Source organism: Eleutherodactylus coqui, chromosome 4, assembly GCF_035609145.1.
Source record: "Eleutherodactylus coqui strain aEleCoq1 chromosome 4, aEleCoq1.hap1, whole genome shotgun sequence".
NCBI classification, from domain to species: Eukaryota; Metazoa; Chordata; class Amphibia; order Anura; family Eleutherodactylidae; genus Eleutherodactylus; species Eleutherodactylus coqui.
In genome coordinates, this window is record NC_089840.1 from 115368392 (window position 1) to 115387951 (window position 19560).

A 19560-nucleotide genomic window follows, 5' to 3' on the forward strand; every position below is an offset into this window, starting at 1 on the left:
GAGACCCCAGTCCATGCAGAACATTGCATCCCAAAGACCACAGTCCACGCAGAACATAACATCCCAGTGCACCCCGAGTCCATGCAGAACATTGCATCCCAGTGCACCCTATGTCCATACAGAACATTGCATCCCAGTGCACCCTATGTCCATGCAGAACATAGCATCCCAGTGCACCCTATGTCCATTGCATTCTAATGCACCCCGAGAGTGCTGCAGAGTATTGCACCTCTAGGAGGAGGCCCGCGGAACATTAGTGTGACTCACATCGGGCTGATGCTCTTCCAATGTTCTGCAGGTAAGTAGCCTGGGAAACCAACAATAAATCTATATGTTTTAAGCCTGCTCCATCATGTCGGCACCGCTGCAGCTCGGAGAACAAAACGTCCTACCAAACTCCAGCGGGGCTCCGCCTGAACCAGTGCGGTGACATCACGACGGTCCTTCTCCGGTCCCCACTAGTACTGTCAGGCTACAAGGGAGGGGGCGTTCCCGAGCGCGGGAAACAGGGAGGGGAGTGGGCGGGGTTATGAGGAGCCGGGCGGGGTCTGTGCTGTGTGTGAGCCGGGAGGTTTGGTGCTGGAACATCTGTTGCTGGTCTGCGCTGAAGCCGGGATGAGGAGACTCAGCGGCTCCATGCGGTGTGTCAAGTACCTGCTGCTCGTCTTCAACCTCATCTTCCTGGTAAGAGACGGTGGAGCCTGAGGGCTGCGGACGCCGGTACATTATAGGCAGTGGCCAACAAATGTCCATCGTGTGCCCAAGGCTTGGTGGGTTCCCCGAAAATACATGTTATGGGGTCGCCCCTGCTTATAGACAACATGATGTTCATAGATGGAAGCAAATTGGTCCTGCCTGGAAAAGAGGAAGATGCTGAGACGATGCCCGGTGCCCACATGATGCCCGGTGCATCATGGGGGCCTCTCCCAAGGTGGCAGCTACTAGATGGCACAGCATCTTTGCCTTTGAAAAAATGTTACTTTTTTATTCTTCTATAACCATACAGACTTCTTTTTTTGCTATATTTTTTATCAGTACTCTTTTACATATAATATATTGTATTGGAAAACTTTAAATACTTTAAGTGGGGAAAATGTAATTTTTATTTAGTTTTTTTATTTTTAAAAAAGTATTTTCAAAACTTTCATTAAACTTTTTTATCATTTTTTAAAGTCACACCAGGGGACTTGAACTTACAATCATGTGATTGCTTCTACAATCTACTGCAATACTTCTATATAGCAGTATATTGTGCAGTTCAATGTTAGTCTATTTAAGTGACCCGGTTCTTGACGAACACAATGGCCGCAACGCTTCTCTGACTACCTGATGCTCACTATGTATTACTATACATCAGTAGTCTAGGACAATATACCCCTCCCTGACTGGCCAATGCTGCTCACACGAGGAGCCCTGGCTAATCAAAGTAGTGTATGGTGTCTTAGATTAACGATGCATCAGGTGGTCAGAGAAGTGGTGTAACCATCTGTTTGTCCATGATAGGGGTGTCATTTTAAGAGATGCCATAGGCACGGCTTAATAGACTGCAATACATAGCAGCCCTGGGAGTTTTCACTAAACTTCAGGCTGCCATGTGAGTCCATCGGTACCCTTCGATTGTGTCGCAGGGTGCTGTTGGTATGCCAGAGACTGCCCCCACTTTTTCCCAGTTGGCTACTTGATAGCGGTATCTAGACAGTTAACAGCCACATTGGAGTTAGCTCTGATTGCAGCTGCTGTAGGTGAGTGTCTGCAGTCAGAATCAGCTGGCACCCACTGGGTATGGAGCGGGCATGGCTCCCAAGTCCATCCCATATACCACCCACGATTGCCTGCTGTACATTTACACTAGGTGGTCATTATGACTTTAATTTTTAAAAGGTGATATTAATCCTTGGCCAGTCAGAGAGTACTGTGTTCTCCCAGATGGGGGCGCTGCTGTCACCAACTCCCTATGTCTGACTTGTACATAAATAACAAAATGATTACTAACCCCAATACCCCCCTGACACGCTGAATGTGATAACGCCGTATTTTATAGTGATTTGGGTGACATTTTATCAGTCTAGTGATAAGAGAAGCAGCTGGTTGGCTTATGTATGTGGCTGTATTATCCATCACTGCCGTGGCATCGAGATGTGGGTTCATGTCTCCCCTGGAATATATACTGTACCCACCCATGGTGGTTTTGTGTGAGCCAAGTGCAAGCTGATTAAATTCTCCCATCTACATTTATTTTGACCTGATTTTCATGTTAGAGACAAAACCTGACCATCTCTATATACTTTTAGTAGCAACAAGTTTGCTACAATGTATCCGTGTGTGTAAAATGTATCAGAGAACTGTGTGGATTGGAGAGGGTGTAATCCGTCTCTTCAGATGTAAGTAATAAGCGCTTGTGGAAAATCTTGAATAATTGAAATTCGGCGTTTTTTAAAAACAAATTCCGAACTCATTATACAACAATTAATCTTTCTATACACAAATGATAGATTTGGCCATCTCTATAAAAGGGTTATTCCCATCTTATAAAGGGATGGGACGTTGCTAAGATGTGATATAACTTAATGATTAGTGGGAGTCTAACCTCTGGGATCCCCACCGTTCCTGAGAATGAAGGGGCTGCAGAGCTGATGTACTGCTGCATCCCTTGCTGTAGTTTCCCGAGAGAACGGCGCCCCCCACCACCTTGCTGTGCAGTGAGTCCGATTCATTCTGGGGGCCATTGCACAAAGTAAAATAGTGAACGTGATGCAGAGTGTTATGTCTGAGTCAGACGCCAAATCATCTCGCCCAGATCAGATGTAATAGCTGTTCCAAAGAGAAGTACATATACTTTACGTGAAAATGTTGAGAACAGAGCCATATAATAATGAAACTCAACTATATGGTGAAAAGGGGTAATCTAACTAATATGAGGAAATCCCTATCTGTAAAGTGGAGCAATCGCCGCGAAAAGGGTAACCCCACGTCTGGAACCTCAGAGATATCTAAACTAATCCAGGAAAATAAGGAGATGGTAAATATAGAAGTACCACAACATCAATGGGCAGATGATAAATCACCAAGTATCAAGTAATGGATGTAAATACTACAAGTACCACAACACCATGGGGCAGAGGATAAACCACCGAGTATCAAGTAATGGATGTAAATACTACAAGTACCACAACATCATGGGGCAGATGATAAACCACCAAATGTCAAGTAATGGATGTAAATACTACAAGTACCACAACACCATGGGGCAGATGATAAACCACCGAGCATCAAGTAATGGATGTAAATACTACAAGTACCACAGTACTGTGGGGCAGGGGATAAACCACCGAGTATCAAGTAATGGATGTAAATACTACAAGTACCACAACATCATGGGGCAGATGATAAACCACCAAATGTCAAGTAATGGATGTAAATACTACAAGTACCACAACACCATGGGGCAGATGATAAACCACCGAGCATCAAGTAATGGATGTAAATACTACAAGTACCACAGTACTGTGGGGCAGGGGATAAACCACCGAGCATCAAGTAATGGATGTAAACACTACAAGTACCACAACACCATGGGGCAGAAGATAAACCACCGAGTATCAAGTAATGGATGTAAATACCACAAGTACCACAACACCATGGGGCAGATGATAAACCACAGAGTATCAAGTAATGGATGTAAATACTACAAGTACCACAACACCAAGGGGCAGATGATGAACCACCAAATATCAAGTAATTGGATGTAAATACTACAAGTAACAAAACACCAAGGGGCAGATGATAAACCACCTAATATCAAGCAATGGATGTAAATACTACAAGTACCACAACACCATGGGGCAGATGATAAACCACCGAGCATCAAGTAATGGATGTAAATACTACAAGTACCACAACACCATGGGGCAGAGGATAAACCACCTAATATCAAGTAATGGATGTTAACACTACAAGTACCACAACACCATGGGGCAGAGGATAAACCACCAAATATCAAGTACTGGATGTAAATACTACAAGTACCACAACACCATGGGGCAGATGATAAACCGAAGAGTATCAAGTAATGGATGTAAATACTACAAGTACCACAACACCATGGGGCAGATGATAAACCGAAGAGTATCAAGTAATGGATGTAAATACTACAAGTACCACAACACCATGGGGCAGAGGATAAACCACCGAGTATCAAGTAATGGATGTAAATACCACAAGTACCACAACACCATGGGGCAGAGGATAAACCACAGAGTATCAAGTAATGGATGTAAATACCACAAGTACCACAACACCATGGGGCAGAGGATAAACCGAAGAGTATCAAGTAATGGATGTAAATACTACAAGTACCACAACACCATGGGGCAGATGATAAACCGAAGAGTATCAAGTAATGGATGTAAATACTACAAGTACCACAACACCATGGGGCAGAGGATAAACCACCGAGTATCAAGTAATGGATGTAAATACCACAAGTACCACAACACCATGGGGCAGAGGATAAACCGAAGAGTATCAAGTAATGGATGTAAATACCACAAGTACCACAACACCATGGGGCAGAAGATAAACCGAAGAGTATCAAGTAATGGATGTAAATACTACAAGTACCACAACACCATGGGCAGATGATAAACCACCGAGTATCAAGTAATGGATGTAAACACTACAGGTACCACAACACCATGGGGCAGAGGATAAACCACCAAATATCAAGTAATGGATGTAAATACTACAAGTAACAAAACACCAAGGGGCAGATGATAAACCACCTAATATCAAGTAATGGATGTAAACACTACAAGTACCACAACACTATGGGGCAGAGGATAAACCACCGAGTATCAAGCAATGGATGTAAATACTACAAGTACCACAACACCATGTTGCAGATGATAAACCACCGAGTATCAAGTAATGGATGTAAATACTACAAGTACCACAACACCATGGGGCAGATGATAAACCACCGAGTATCAAGTAATGGATGTAAACACTACAGGTACCACAACACCATGGGCAGATGATAAACCACTGAGTATCAAGCAATGGATGTAAATACTACAAGTACCACAACACCATGTGGCAGATGATTACCCACCGAGTATCAAGTAATGGATGTAAATACTACAAGTACCACAGTACCATGGGGCAGAGGATAAACCACCAAATATCAAGTAAAGCCCTGGTCACGGATCTGAAAATAAGATGATACCTGGAGGAAGCAGACCAAAACACCATGAATACAAGAAAAACTGGTGCCCTCCTGGTCAAAACTTCCATACAACATTAACGGCTGATTGGTTGGTTGGCAGAGAGATCTTTACACATCGGTGCTGAGTGCCAAATGACATGGCATATGCGCTGATGCCTTGGTCACTGCATTGACCCAGACCCGCTATCATGTGAAATTATGTTGTGGCTGGTACTAAACTAGTACTGCAACCCTCTTATTCTAAGGATGGATGGGGGTCCCAGAGGTTGGAAACTCAATGACCATAACGCGATGGCACGTCATAGCGATATGCCACGATGTTACAAGATGCGGACATCACCTCTAAACCTGTTTGTAAGGGATCAGACCGGAGAATACAGCTTGTGACTGAGATGTAGAGAGAACGTCAGGCCAAGGCATCATTTTAGAGAATTGACTATAAAATACTCTTTTGGGATAAATAAAAAATTCTTCATCCGTGAAAATAGATTGGTCTCTTTAGAACGATAGATCTGTGTGTCAATTACCCGAAGAGGGGTGAGGAATTCTGGACACAATACACAATACACATGGATATAGAAGAACACCAAGAGACGAGGACAAAACTGGAGGGACAGGGACAACTGAGGGAAGCACAGCTAAGGGGCAGCTGAGGTCACAGCTGATAACCAGACTCGGCAGGGTTAAAGATGAAAATAGTGTCGTGAAGAAGAGATGATGTGAGAGGAGAACGTTATGGGGGATGCAGAATAAACATGTCTAAATATAGAATATAGGGTAAATAAAGGAGGGTGGAGAGCAACGGGATACGGGACGGACAAGAAGACGGGGCATGAGAAAGCTGTATACACTCAGGTTAGATCTGCAGGCTTGGAATAAGGAATACTGCGGAAATCCTATGAAGAACAAAAAGCTGGAGAAGATGACCATAACTCCATACGAATACTCCGGAGAACAACTGAATATGATCTCACATTGGTGGAAATGCAGAACTGAAGTAAAAGAACAGCTAGGGATTTTGATGAATATTTTGTAAGAGATCAGAAAAGTACACCGTGACTTTTTGGAGACTTGAAGAGGTCATGAAAACCAATTTGAAGTTAATGCACCCTTCAAAAATACTTCAGATACAGAAACCGTGCTCTCATTTAAAGGGGTCTCTGGGACTTTACTATTGATAATCTGTTCTCTGGATAGAACATCAATAGTTGATTGGCGAGGATCCGCCACTTTGGATTCCTACCAATTAGCTTATATCAGATAAGCTGTCATTATGGACTGAGACGGAAGCAGGCAGCTCTGTCCATATTGAAGCAGCTGAGGTTGCTATTGGCATTATTCTCTATCCACAGGGATTATAGGATAGATGATAACTTGGCATTCGGTGGGGGTCTAGTGGACCCCCACAAACAATCCAGAGAAATCCCACCCAGCAAGTCCCAAAATTTTGACAACGGTGGCCACCCCGCCATTCATTTTAGTTGGCCCACTGTAGATAGCCAAGTTCGAGCACTTGGCAATCACCTGTGGTCCCATTACAGTGAATAACACCACCAGAGATTGCCAATTGGTTGATCTCAATTATCTCCGGCACTTCCTATTGAAGTGAATGGTGTAGTGGCACACATGCACGACCAACATTTTCAAACTTCAGAGAGGCGCCGGCGTCAATTTCTTGAGTTGGAAATACTCTTTAAATTTTACGGCTATGGACAGAAGGGGTTTGGAGCTTTGTAGAAGACAAACGGAGCTCCAACCCATATAATGATTTATGGTCCGCTCAGAGTTTTCAAAAGCAGAATAGGAACCATTTACGGTTGATCTCCTGTTATATTAAATCTGCAGATTGATTAAGGCTATGAAGGAGTATGCAGTAACATGTTGGCCCACAATAGCATCCCTAGGGTGCATTATGGGAAAGAATTGTGTAATAGGTATTGCTTGCAATTCTCTCAGACCGAGAAGAACATTTTGAGAGAACTTGGTCTTCATGGTACCATTACTCTCTGACCATGTGGTTGTGGAACTCCTTCCTCTGTAATCCCTAGCCAATCTACCTGCACCTCATCCACTCCCTCACCCTAGTGTCCAATTTAGATGGGACAATTGTCATCTAAATGACTGCATGAGTGCTGATGTCCCTGCTAAGGTCATTAGTGTTTGCGTAGAGCATTTAGACAGGCAGGGTTCATCGCTGGTTGCGGGCTTCTCGCTCATCGCTTCACATTCTATGTAAAGCGCTGAGTGGTGTGTATTTACACTCAATTAGAATCCGCGATCAAGCGATGTCTTTTATGCTGACTGAAAGTCAGCGATAACGAGAAGTGAACGTATAGTAAACAATTTATTGCATTTGCACGGCACGATTATCGCTCAGTTTTGTTCAATTGAATGAATTTTGAGTCATAATCGTCTGCTGTAAATGGCCCTTTTAGTGGCTGTGGTGAGCTGCTCCTTTGGCCTCTTCCTACTCTGCTCATCAACCCTCTTCCCCCTTTCCTTATCCCTTGTGTATCTGTCTTGTCATTTTTTTAGTTTTACCTAAGATTTTCTAAGGGACCACCCTTAAAGTTATCTTGTCATATTCTTATATGTGAATTGGACTGTTATCAGATATCTTGTGCTAGATGTTGAAACTTTTTGGCTGTTTTTCATTAAAGGGAACCTGCCATCAAGTTTTTACAATGCAATCTATGGTAAACCTTCAATAGTGCTGCTAAGGAGATTTCCTTATCGCTAATTGGTTTAGTTTTTTCCTTCACTCTCACGGAAAAAAATTGTGATTTCTGCAAGGGAATAAAATCGTAGCATACTCTATTGTAGTCAATTGAAGCCGTCTGACCCGCAGCCCATCCGCTATTGACATTACGGATGTGCTGCGCGTACCTGTGTCATCGCCTAGCAACGAGGCGGGAAGGACAAATATGTAAAAAAATAATCCGTACTGCGCATGACGGATGGTGAGCGTCCGCTGTCATCTGCAGTACAGATAGGGAAGGTAGGCATGGTTGCCATCCGCAGTCAGAGCCGGATTCCGCTGCGGGCTCCCGCATGTGGAATCCGCCTCGCTCACGTGAGACCGGCCTTAAACTCCACTTTGCATTAACACAGACATAAACAGAGAAAACTACTTAGCTGTGGCAGCAGAGCTGCAAAAAGCACAATCTCGCTCCATCAGAGCTGAGACCATAATCAGCAACTTCTAGAACAAGGAGCCAACTTAAATAATAACCAATGCAATGTCATTGGACAGACAGGACTCCACAAACAGCAGGGTAACATCCACATGCAAATTCAGAGCGGGGGAACACTAAGAGAATAGAAATGACATAAGGACACTTAAAACAAAGCCAAAACTCAGGATCATAAACCTTAAATTGATGGACTAACTGGAACAAAGCGGCCAATTTGTGGACATGGAGGCGCAACTCTGATGAAATGGTATTCAAGCGGGTAGTTATGCCCTTTATTAAGGTTTAAAAAAACTGCCATTATTTAATATGTTTTTGGTATGCAGCCCCTTCTTCATAAATGACTGTAATGGATGCGGGATATGGCAGGGGTTTCTCCTATCTTCACTACCATTCTGAAGAATTGGGTATAACTACCTACTTGAATACCATTTCATGAGAGTTGCACCATCATGTCCACAAATTTTCACAATTCCTTCCAATCTAATTGTTACGCTCTGTTACAAACGGTTTGGCATTAGTGGACTGGCAGCATCATAGTTTATTTCATTTTATTTTTTTCTATCTGGAAAGCGATCTTTCCTGCACAACAACAGCAGAAGGAACTCCACCCCTCTCTTTTTATTCACTCCCTGCACCATGACCCCATCACAGTCCACAGACCATGACACTGTTTGGGCAGCAAATGTGAAATGCTACAAAGTGATGGTTTCTGTAATAAAGTGTACCTGAGTTTTCAACGAGTTTCTCAAATGCAGCAGGTTCTCCTTTCTCTTTTCTGCTGTTTGCACCCTGTTTCATGTCTGTAAGTTCTGATTTTCAGGTGGTCTTCCCCATTTTTCTGCTGCTCTGCCTTCCATTCTGCCAGTAGTTCACTGTCCTGCACTTCTTTGTTGCATTGCACTGTCTCTGGCCCAATCAGCAGGAAGGCGATATCTGAATGCCCACCCCAGTGCTCTCCTGGGATGATTCAGACATTCTGGCCAAATGGTTGGTAAACCCACTATAACATGCATACACATCCACACTGTAACAGCGGGAGAGGCAGAGAATGTGGAGATTGTTATTACAGTGTATGCAGATCTGTCAGTCTACAGCCTTTGAGTGCATGGGAACCACCAGTGAAAATAGCTCCTCCCTCTGTTACTAAGGAAACGTCCCTGTGTCCTTCTTACTACAGAAACTCTGTACCCAATGACGGAGCAGCTGGAAGGAAGACCCCTAGTGGCAGCCACTTCAAACATAATTTTCTGTGGTAAAGCAGCTAATTTTTTAATGCAAGTATATAACAGAAATCATGAGACTAACACAAGCCAGTAAATGAGCAGAAGTTGTCTAAACAGTTGGTGCCCCTTTAAAATACAATGCATCACTACATAATCGGTATAATAAAAATGGTTGAAAATCTGATAATTACCGCATGCTATAGAACAAAACTGCATGAATTTTTTATATGGCTTATTCTCCATTACTTAAGATCTCCTTAATATCATCTAATATTAATGCTTTTAGTAAGAAAGACATTTTCTTTTTCATCAATACATCTTGTATTTACTGGACTAAGTGGTGTTAAATTGGTGCGGGGAGAAGTAAGCCTGTAACCTGCAGTGCATCCATAATTTAACAGTCTGACCACTTGGCAGCGAATTTAGGAATACAAAGGCGTAGCTGGGATGGTGTAATGGTTATAAGCCGGACCACAAACTAATCACCTCTTCTCAGGCCACTGTATCTATAGTCAGGGGTGTTGCTACATGGGAATGCAGAGGCAGTAGACGTCTAGTTCATCAGTCCTAATGGCTGAGGCTACTAATGTTCCATTTACTAATAAACTACATCTTTCAATTGAAAATAATCACTTTTATTCATCCATGAATTAATTAAGGCTCGTTCACATCTTTATTAAGGCTTTTTATCTCTCTCTTCTGATGGAGCAAAAGACATAATTAAAATAGAAGTAAACATTTTCATTTTTCCCCATTGATTTTAATGGGCTTTATAAAACTGAATTCTTTTCAGTTTGCTTCTGTTTTGTTATGGTTCCGTTTTTTTTAAGGAGCAAATAGCGCTGCAGATTGTGTTCTTTAGCTTCCATGGCATGTGAGAATAGAATGCCTCTAATAATGCCACAGACATAGCCCCTCACCTGGGCTTTGGAGGTTGCTGAATGTACCCTAGATGACTGGCAACATGTGGCATGGTCCGTTGAGTCATGGTACCAATTCTTTCAGACTGGTGGCAGGGTTCATGTGTGGTACGGACCCCGTGGAGCCTAGTTCTCAACAAGGCATTGTTCAGGCTGGTGGTGGTTTCATACTGGTGTTGGGTTTGTTCTGATGGCATGGGTTGGGTCTACTTACTGGTCTGCCTAAACATGTCATTAACTAGTGCCCGCTACGTTTCACTGATTGGTGACCATTTGCAGCCCCTCACGAACTTCATGTACCCCAGCAATGAGAGGATATTCCAGTAGGAAAATGGGCCATGTCATTGGGTCAAAGTTGTCTAGAATTGGTTTGAGGAGCATTCTGGAGGCCTTCTATTAAATGGTTCACCTAACATGAGCCCAGTTGAGCATTTATGACATGTGGAAGAAAGGTCCATTTGCACCCGAGATCCTGGACTTACAAATACCTCGGAGCTACGGGTGGCTGTCTTAATGGCGTGGCTCAACATTCCTCCAGATGTCTTTTTGTGGAATCGATGCCACGTCAAGTTGCTGCACTTCGCTGCTCTAGAGGGGGTCCTACACAATATTAGTTCCTGTCCTGTCTCTTTTGGCATGCCATTGTAGTTTGTGGGAAAAGGTCAAGTATATCTTGTGTTTTATTCATTTACCTCACTGCTCATGCTGGGCTTAGAGGTCCAGTGAGCGTGGATTCCGCGGCAAAATAGATCATGCTGCGATTTTTCTTCTGCTTGCGGAATACACAATTTGTATCCATGAGTGTGAACAAAAAATTAAAAATTGTGTTTCAGTGTCTGTGCGATCATTTGCGTGACAGTGATCATGAAGCCCGCAGTACAAATCTTCCTGTGTGAGCCCTGCCTTAAAGAGCGGCGATCGTTCAGTTGTTCTCATTCACTTATTCAGCTAAATGAATGACTGAACGATCATGTGTAAAAAAAAAAAAAAAGGAAAAAAGAAAATAATTCTTATCTTTGCATTTAAACTGACTTCTTGAGTAAATGAGCAAATTGACAGTTTGCTCCGGCAAACAATTTCTCATTAGCTGTAAAAGTACTCTAAGTGGGTAACAAAATCTGTGGCACAAACCTCTACAAAATTGCCTATACATATTTGTGTAGTGCATGCAAGTTATAAGCGTTAGGCCTGGCTCACACGAACAGGTCGTATTCTGCTTGCGTATATCCATGGCAGAAGACCTGCAAGCAATTGTGGAAATTAATTGCGAATGGTCGTGTACACGTTCGATTTTTCCGCATGTATGTATGCGTTTTAACAGCATGTTGTCCACGTGGAAAAAAGGAGGGAATGACATCAGAACATTGCCCAGGTGATATCTTTCTCTCCCCTAATAGACCAGATACAAAAGCCCAAAAATTCTGTCTTTTGTACCTGTTCTTCTAGCAAGCTGCAAGCGAATCCGTGCCTATATGCAATTGTTAATTGGGTATACACTGCGAATCGCCCTCTTCCATACAGATCAATGGAGCCCATACGCACGGAATCAACGCTAAAATAGAGCATGCAGCGATTTTTCTTCCACGCGACTGAGCAAACTGGTGAAAGTCCATAGTTTTCAGTGCCCACGTATTACCACGTATTATCCACGCAGATGGCAATCACAGAATCCACAATTCAAAACCGGTCATGTGAGACTGGCTTTACTCAAGAGGAAGGTTGGGATGTGTAGGAGCTCCAGAGCAATCTGGGAGAAGATAATGGGAGGAGAAGAGAAGAAGGTTCTAAAAGGATCGGAGAGAATGAGATGCTGCATACTGACAACAGTACTTGTTTGTGGCTTCTCTCTCCTGAACTGATGTCTGGCATTTGAGATCGTGAACCATCTGTCAAGTGGCAGCCACAAGGTCTTCTGTCAGGACAGCTGTAGCTTCGAGGGTCCCCGCACCGTCTCTGTGAAGGAGGAATATGTGCTGACAATCATTTCAGTCATTTGGTGGTAAGGAATTAGATAGTCCTCTCCAAGTACTGCGGGTCTTACTTGTAGACGTATCTGTCACTGAGGCTATACATATCAATTTGCCCAATTACTGTACATTAGGAAAACCAGTCCTTCACTTAAAGGGAATCCCTTTACTAATAAAGTTATACAATACGTTATATGTACCCCAAAATGGTACCAATAAAAACTATAACTTTCCACGCAATGAACAAGCCCTCATATGGCCATGTTGACTGAAAAATAAAGTTATAGCTTTTGAAAAGTGCAGATGAAAATCATAAAAAACTTGTGTGTCCTTAAAGGGGTATTTTGTCCTCAGCAAATTATAGCCTATTAAAGGGGTCTTCCAGTGAGAATACTACTGATGATCTATCCTCAGCTGAGCGGGCGCATGCTATCAGCGCCGCAAATACACAGCGGTCAGAGCGGAAGTCTCCGCAACTGTAGGCACGGCTTGCAGGGCGATATCTCTGGATTGGTGAGGGTCTCAGCGGTCACACCCTCATTGATTGCTACTTAAAGGGATAACCTGCCAAACTAAGCTCTGTCCACAAAAGATTAAAGGGGTTGTCTCGCGAAAGCAAGTGGGGTTATACACTTCTATATGGCCATATTAATGCACTTTGTAATATACATCGTGCATTAAATATGAGCCATACAGAAGTTATTCACTCACCTTCCCTGCGCTGGCGTCCCCGTCTCCATGGCTCCGTCTAACTTCAGCGTCTAATCGCCCGATTAGACGCGCTTGCGCAGTAGGGTCTTCTGCCTTTGGCTCGGTTCGGCAGCAGCGGTGTTCTGGCTCCGCCCCTTCGACGCGTCGGCGCGTAGCTACGCCCCGTCACGTGTGCCAATTCCAGCCAATCAGGAGGCTGGAATCGGCACACATGATGGGCCGGAGCTACGCGATGATGCGTAGAAGGGGGCGGAGCCAGAACGCCGCTGCTGCCGAACCGAGCCGAAGGCAGAACACCCTTCTGTGCAAGCGCGTCTAATCGGGCGATTAGACGCTGAAGTTAGACGGAGCCATGGAGACGGGGACGCCAGCGCAGGGAAGGTAAGTGAATAACTTCTGTATGGCTCATATTTAATGCACGATGTATATTACAAAGTGCATTAATATGGCCATACAGAAGTGTATAACCCCACTTGCTTTCGCGAGACAACCCCTTTAAGTAGGTCATTTACTGACTTCTATTTCCCAAGGCTTTGGGAGGTTTTCTGGTCATGAAAGCTCTGTGAAATGTATAAGCGCTGTTAATCTGTCATGTTTAGTAAGGTTTAAACATATTACATGACTTCTAAATTCTCCTGTCTTCGTTCCCTCTGTGGACGCTTGTGGTGTCAGAGGTGTAGATCTATTATATTTTCTGCTTGCTACGCAGATTGTTGGAGTTTCTTACTGCATCGAAACTCTTAAATACTCACATTGTAGCTTTTCCTATTTGCTTTTAAGCTAGAAATGATATCAGCTTCGATAGTCATCAGCAGGAAATGTTGTAGATCAGATATATTGCGAATTCCTGTTGATTACATCATTTACTTGAATAATTAGGACACACGGTGCTGCACAGTGTAAAGGATGTTACACACTTATATAACATAACCGAATATGTATGTGTCCTCTTTCAATAAAGACTATCTACACTCAAAACCTAAAAATGTAGATATGACTGCCATTACACCCTTATAGACCGATGTAACATACGCAGCATTGGTCTACATACAACTCATGGGGCCTTATAGTAAAACTCAGAATTGGGCCCCCTCCACCAAGAAAAATTATATTTGAGTCATCTCTTATATAACCCTTTCTTATCCATTGAGATTTCCCTGCACAGCTCCAATGTTGGGCGGGATCCGACACATATTTCTAACACTATGCAGAACTGAGCTCTGATGTCTGAGGCTGTTCTGCTTATGCATATTACACTATGCAGGACAGAGCTCGAATGTCTAAGGCAGTTCTGCATATCTATATTACACTATGCAGGACAGAGCTCCGATGTTGCAGGATGTTCTACATATCTTTATTACACTATGCAGGACAGAGCTCCGATGTTGCAGGATGTTGTACATATCTTTATTACACTATGCAGGACAGAGCTCTGATGTCTGAGGCTATTCTGCATATCTATATTGCACTATGCAGGACAGAGCTCCGATGTTGCAGGCTGTTCTACATATGTATGTTACACTATTCAGGACAGAGCTCTGATGTCTGAGGCTGTTATGCATATGTATGTTACACTATTTAGGACAGAGCTCTGATGTCTGAGGCTGTTATGCATATGTATATTACACTATGCAGGACAGCTCCAATATCAGAAGCTGTTCTGCATATATATGTTGCAATTTGCAGGACAGCGCTCAGACAAACAAAGCTGCCTTAATAACACAGAAATTGATCGACGCATTAATCACTACTTATCGTTTTATTAATACTTTATTGAAGGTATTTAAAAAACAATTATATATAATATATTCACTTTTCTGCTTCTGCATTGCTCCTCCACCGCTCCTGTCCTCCCGTGGCTTATTTACTCGGTCTGCAGCAGTCACATGGGACCAGAGCCGGTACCACCTTTGCTTGCTAGGAGGATAGGGTGACTATTATATTATCCTAAATAAGCTACAGCTCCTAAGTATACCGTCATGGAAGCTGACCTGTGTCGCATGAGCTGCTAATCATCATCAGTAATTCTGATAGGAGCCCCACTTCCCTGAAAATCCTATGTGGAACAATCCATGCAATTTTATTATATAGCAAGTTCTGGTGATTGAGATTGTCACTGCAGGAGTAAGGCTACCTTCACACGGGCCAGCGCGAGAAATCAGCCCGATATTGTGCTTGCCAATGTGTGATTTTTTTTTCACTGCGATGTAAAGCATTTTTTATTAAAAAAAATCGCAATGCTTCTGTGAAATTGCGACTTTCATATGTGTGATAGGATCACAAGTGTTTCCCATGCAATATCATTTAGGCCGCTTTCACAGGGGCGACAAAATCGTCCGATTTTCTCACGATTCGACCGTGCTACAAATTGCATGTATGCTTTCCTATGGGTTCCTCCACATTAGCGATGTTTTGTAGGCTGCTACATTGTGAGAGAGAAAAAATTGCAGCATGCTAAATATTGCCGCGATTTGCTATGTTTTTGTAGCTCATGTTTCCTTATGGAGCCTTCCTTTCTGTTGCATCACACGAAATCACAGTTTTCGTGCAGTGCGATGCAACTTTTACAGTAAGAAGTCCTACTGTTTGTCTCTAAACTAAGCTCTATCTGCATAAAAAAACTAGAAAAAACACAATACATCACCGAACAGGCGCTTTCCGTTCCACTGCACGTCGCCTCTGCAGGTTCCCAGCACTTGTTTGAAGGCTTCAGGCAGCGCTGGATCTGATTGGCTGAGCCGTGGCGCTCGAGAACCAATCACTGCCATTCTTGCAAATCAATGTCAGACTTTTTAGCAAGCCTTGTAACAAAGACTGGGAATTGTGAGCCAAAGCCAGAATAACCATACACAGACAGCTGTTTCAGGGTGATTGCCCCTTGTTGTCTATAGGCCTCTCACTAGCCAAGCCAGAAACCTGCTGCATACCAATGAGGGGCAAGTACCCCGAAATTGCTGTCTGTGTATAGTTATTATGGCTTTGACTCACAATTCCCAGTCATTATTACAAGGCTTGTTAAAAAGTTTGATATTGATTTGCAGGAATGCTGCCTTCGAATAGATGGCGCTGCAGAGTCATTGTTATTGAAATACTGGTACCCCAAAACTGAAGACAGTACATGGTGGAGAACAGCTATTCATATGGTAGTTAGAAGCCGAAAGTCACTTGCTAAAATATAATAGTAACCATTCATTAATTTCCCCCTGGGATTACCATACATTATACAGACCCTGTGGGGGGGATCTATTGGTAAACTTCCCTAATCCTGATATATATGTTCTGATAACAAGATGCTAAAACTTGGGTAGGGGCAGGTTGTATAAGCATGAAGGCTGACTCTTCTAGGTAGGAGGGGTGCTTTTATATGAATGATGTATTTTTGGAATATGAGTGTTGAATTTAGGGATACGGTAGGGCTGCAGCATGTCTAAATTGCCAGTAAGCAGGACCTTATTTTATTTTGGTGACATACTGCACACAGATATGTATTCGCTTCTTTGAATATTCATGTGGCTCAGTACACTTTATTCTTGCAAGCATGGATTTTACTTGAAACAATAATCTAATTTTCTAATTTTACATGGGATAATTAGATTTGTGAAAGGCCATTATTTGCAGTTACATCTATTATAAAGACTACACTCCGTAATGAGAATGTTATGTTGTTCCAAGGAGGCTTGTATGTAAGTGATCCTTAGTAAGTACTGTGGCCATGTGTGCATTGGGGGTGGGGACGGGTAGGGACACAGTCGCTCACTCAGTCCATATAAAGTCCGTACAGCAGCATTTTATTCCAGCAACAGATGATCACAGCCCCTTGCAGCACATAGACTTTAGGCCTTGTAAACACGGGTGACATGGTATCGGGCGAGAAAAATCGCAGCAATATTGCATTGCTGGTCCATGTGATATCACTGCAGTTTCTCGCGATAACCCAGCGATTTTGTAGCGCTACAGAGTCGCATGGGGTGTTACAAAGTCACGTAACTTTGTAGCGCCACATGCAAGGATTTTGAAATATAAGCCCTACCCTAAAAATAAGCCGCAGCTGCAAAAAGAAAGTATACATCACCTTAGAAGTGGTGTCCGGGGCTCTGCTGCAGCTTCCTCCTGGTCCCCGGCACTGTTCTTTTTCATGTCTTCTGGCTGGGAATTGAAAAATCCCCGCCTCCTGGAAGCGCTGGCTGTGATTGGCTGACGCTTAGCCAATCAGAGCCAGCGCTCGATGAATGGCTGTGATTGGTTTATTGCCGTAATATGCCATCGTTTTTTCATTCACATATCTTGGAGGAAAATCCACAGCATTTCCACCTTGTGTGTACATGCCCTTAAGCCAGTCTCACACAGGCATTAGTAGGAACGCTGCATTTTTAAACTCACCTTATTACAGCATTTTCGAAATGTGTTTTCAGACGCCTTTAACAGCGTTTTTAACGTACTCTATCATTGCAAGGGGTGATGTGGCGCGTTAAAACTTGCTAAAACACAATAAAACAGAACAGAGCATTAAACCTTCCCCCCCCCCCCCCCCACACTAAAACGCTCATCTGAGAATCACCAGTGAAATCAATGGAAGCTCAGTACAGTGTTTTTAGTGCGCGTTTCAAACGCCACACTAAGCGCTGTGAAAACTGCCTGTTTAAAAGTGGCCTTAGGCTGTATTTACACAAATGAGCCCGATATTGATCCAAAAACTTAGATCGGTATTACGCTTGTAGAGATACGATTTTATCCACAATTGGGTAAAAGAACGCCTGTGTTGATTCATTAAGAAAAATAAAAAAATCGCGCTTGTATGAAAATTGCATCTAAATGCGAGTGTAATGCAATTTATTTTCTTTTTTTGCTCCCATAAAAAATAATGGGCAATATCACCCAAAAAGTGGAACAAGTGGTAATATCTCTGCCTCAGACTCTCGTGTGAGAGACAAATTCTCAACTTGTAAATAATGGGTTATTTTCTTGTGTCAGTTCCATCCATATCGCAATCAAATGGAACTCGCATGAGGAAATCGCCCATGTAAATACGGCCTTACAGTAGTTTCCTATATAGCTTTTTAATAAATAAATGGCACTGCAGTTTTTAATGCAGGTTTTTAGTCAAAGCCAGAAGTGAATCCAACAGGCTTTAAAGCTGTGTATGAAACCACCCTTGAGGCGTTCTAGAATAGCTGGTCAGAAACGCTATCTTTTCTCCTTAGGGACAACTAGCAAAGCCAGACTCCTACTGTACACTGATGAAGGGTAAATACCCTGAAACAGCAGTCTGTGCATAGAGTCTGGCTTTGCTTTTGATTCCCAGTCATTGTTACAAGGCTTGTATAAAGAGTCTAACTTTGGCTTGAAGGAATGCTGCCTTCCAATAAGTGAAAGATGGAGAGGGGCGGGGAAGAGCGAGGAGAGAAATCTCCTGCAGCTGCCCCACCCCCCGTTGGCTGCTCTGTCAGAGAGCCAGCGATACTAGCTCCCTTGCAGCAGCATGGGAGAGAGTACACACAGGAACGAGTATCGGGAATCAATTGCCCCACATTCATCCAGTGTAAATGGGCCTAAACATTTTACCTTTAACATAAATACATTTTTCCAGCATGTCCCCACTCTCCCTTCTCTCCTGCAGGCTATACAAATTAAGTTCTTTAAGGCCTCCCCCACACGGGCGTATTTGCATTGCGAAATCCAGAGAGGGATTCTGCCTCTGGATTTCGCAGCAAATCTAGCCCATAGCATACTATGGAAAAACGCGATTTCCTGCCCACAAGCGGAAATCGATTGCAAATCCTGTAAAGAAATTTCCTGCTAAGTTTTGTCCTTGAGACCTTCCACCATTTTTGCAGCCCATCTTTGGAGTTGCTGTATTCTATCAATGTCTTTCTGTAGATGAGCTCTCCAGATCTGAACACCGTATTCCAGATGTGGTCTTACCAGAACTTTGTGCAGTGTGATCACAATCTCCCTCTTTCTGCTGGTTATACCTCTAGCTATGCAGCCAAATATTTTACCTGCTTTCGTTACCTGTTGGGTCTTCTCAAGGAAGGACTTTTGATTCTGCTTGAAATAGTGAATGTACTATTTTAATTTTTGTTCATTTTATTAATAATAATATTATTCACACCCAGAACAAAAACTTGTTTGAATGTTGCCGACTCTGATGCAGACAAATATATCTCTTGAAAAATTTTGCCATTATATTAAAAGTGAAAAATTTACAGTGTCAGAGTCTCTTTATGGGGCCATGAAAAAAGGAAAAGCAGGTAAAAATAACTCACAAAAAGATACACAAAACATTTTTTATCTATGTTTTCAGTATGCGGTGATAGACCT

At 42.9% G+C, this 19560-nt stretch overlaps 1 protein-coding gene across 1 annotated transcript in view; it reads left to right on the plus strand.

Annotated features, from left to right (window-relative positions):
- Positions 1-567: 567 nt before the first annotated feature.
- TSPAN2 (tetraspanin 2) overlaps positions 568-19560 on the plus strand; it is a 128739-nt gene continuing 109746 nt past the window's right edge. The window contains exon 1 of the mRNA XM_066600025.1: positions 568-684. Coding sequence (XP_066456122.1) covers positions 616-684 — 69 coding nt within the window. The 5' untranslated portion in view covers positions 568-615. The remainder of the gene's footprint in view (positions 685-19560) is intronic.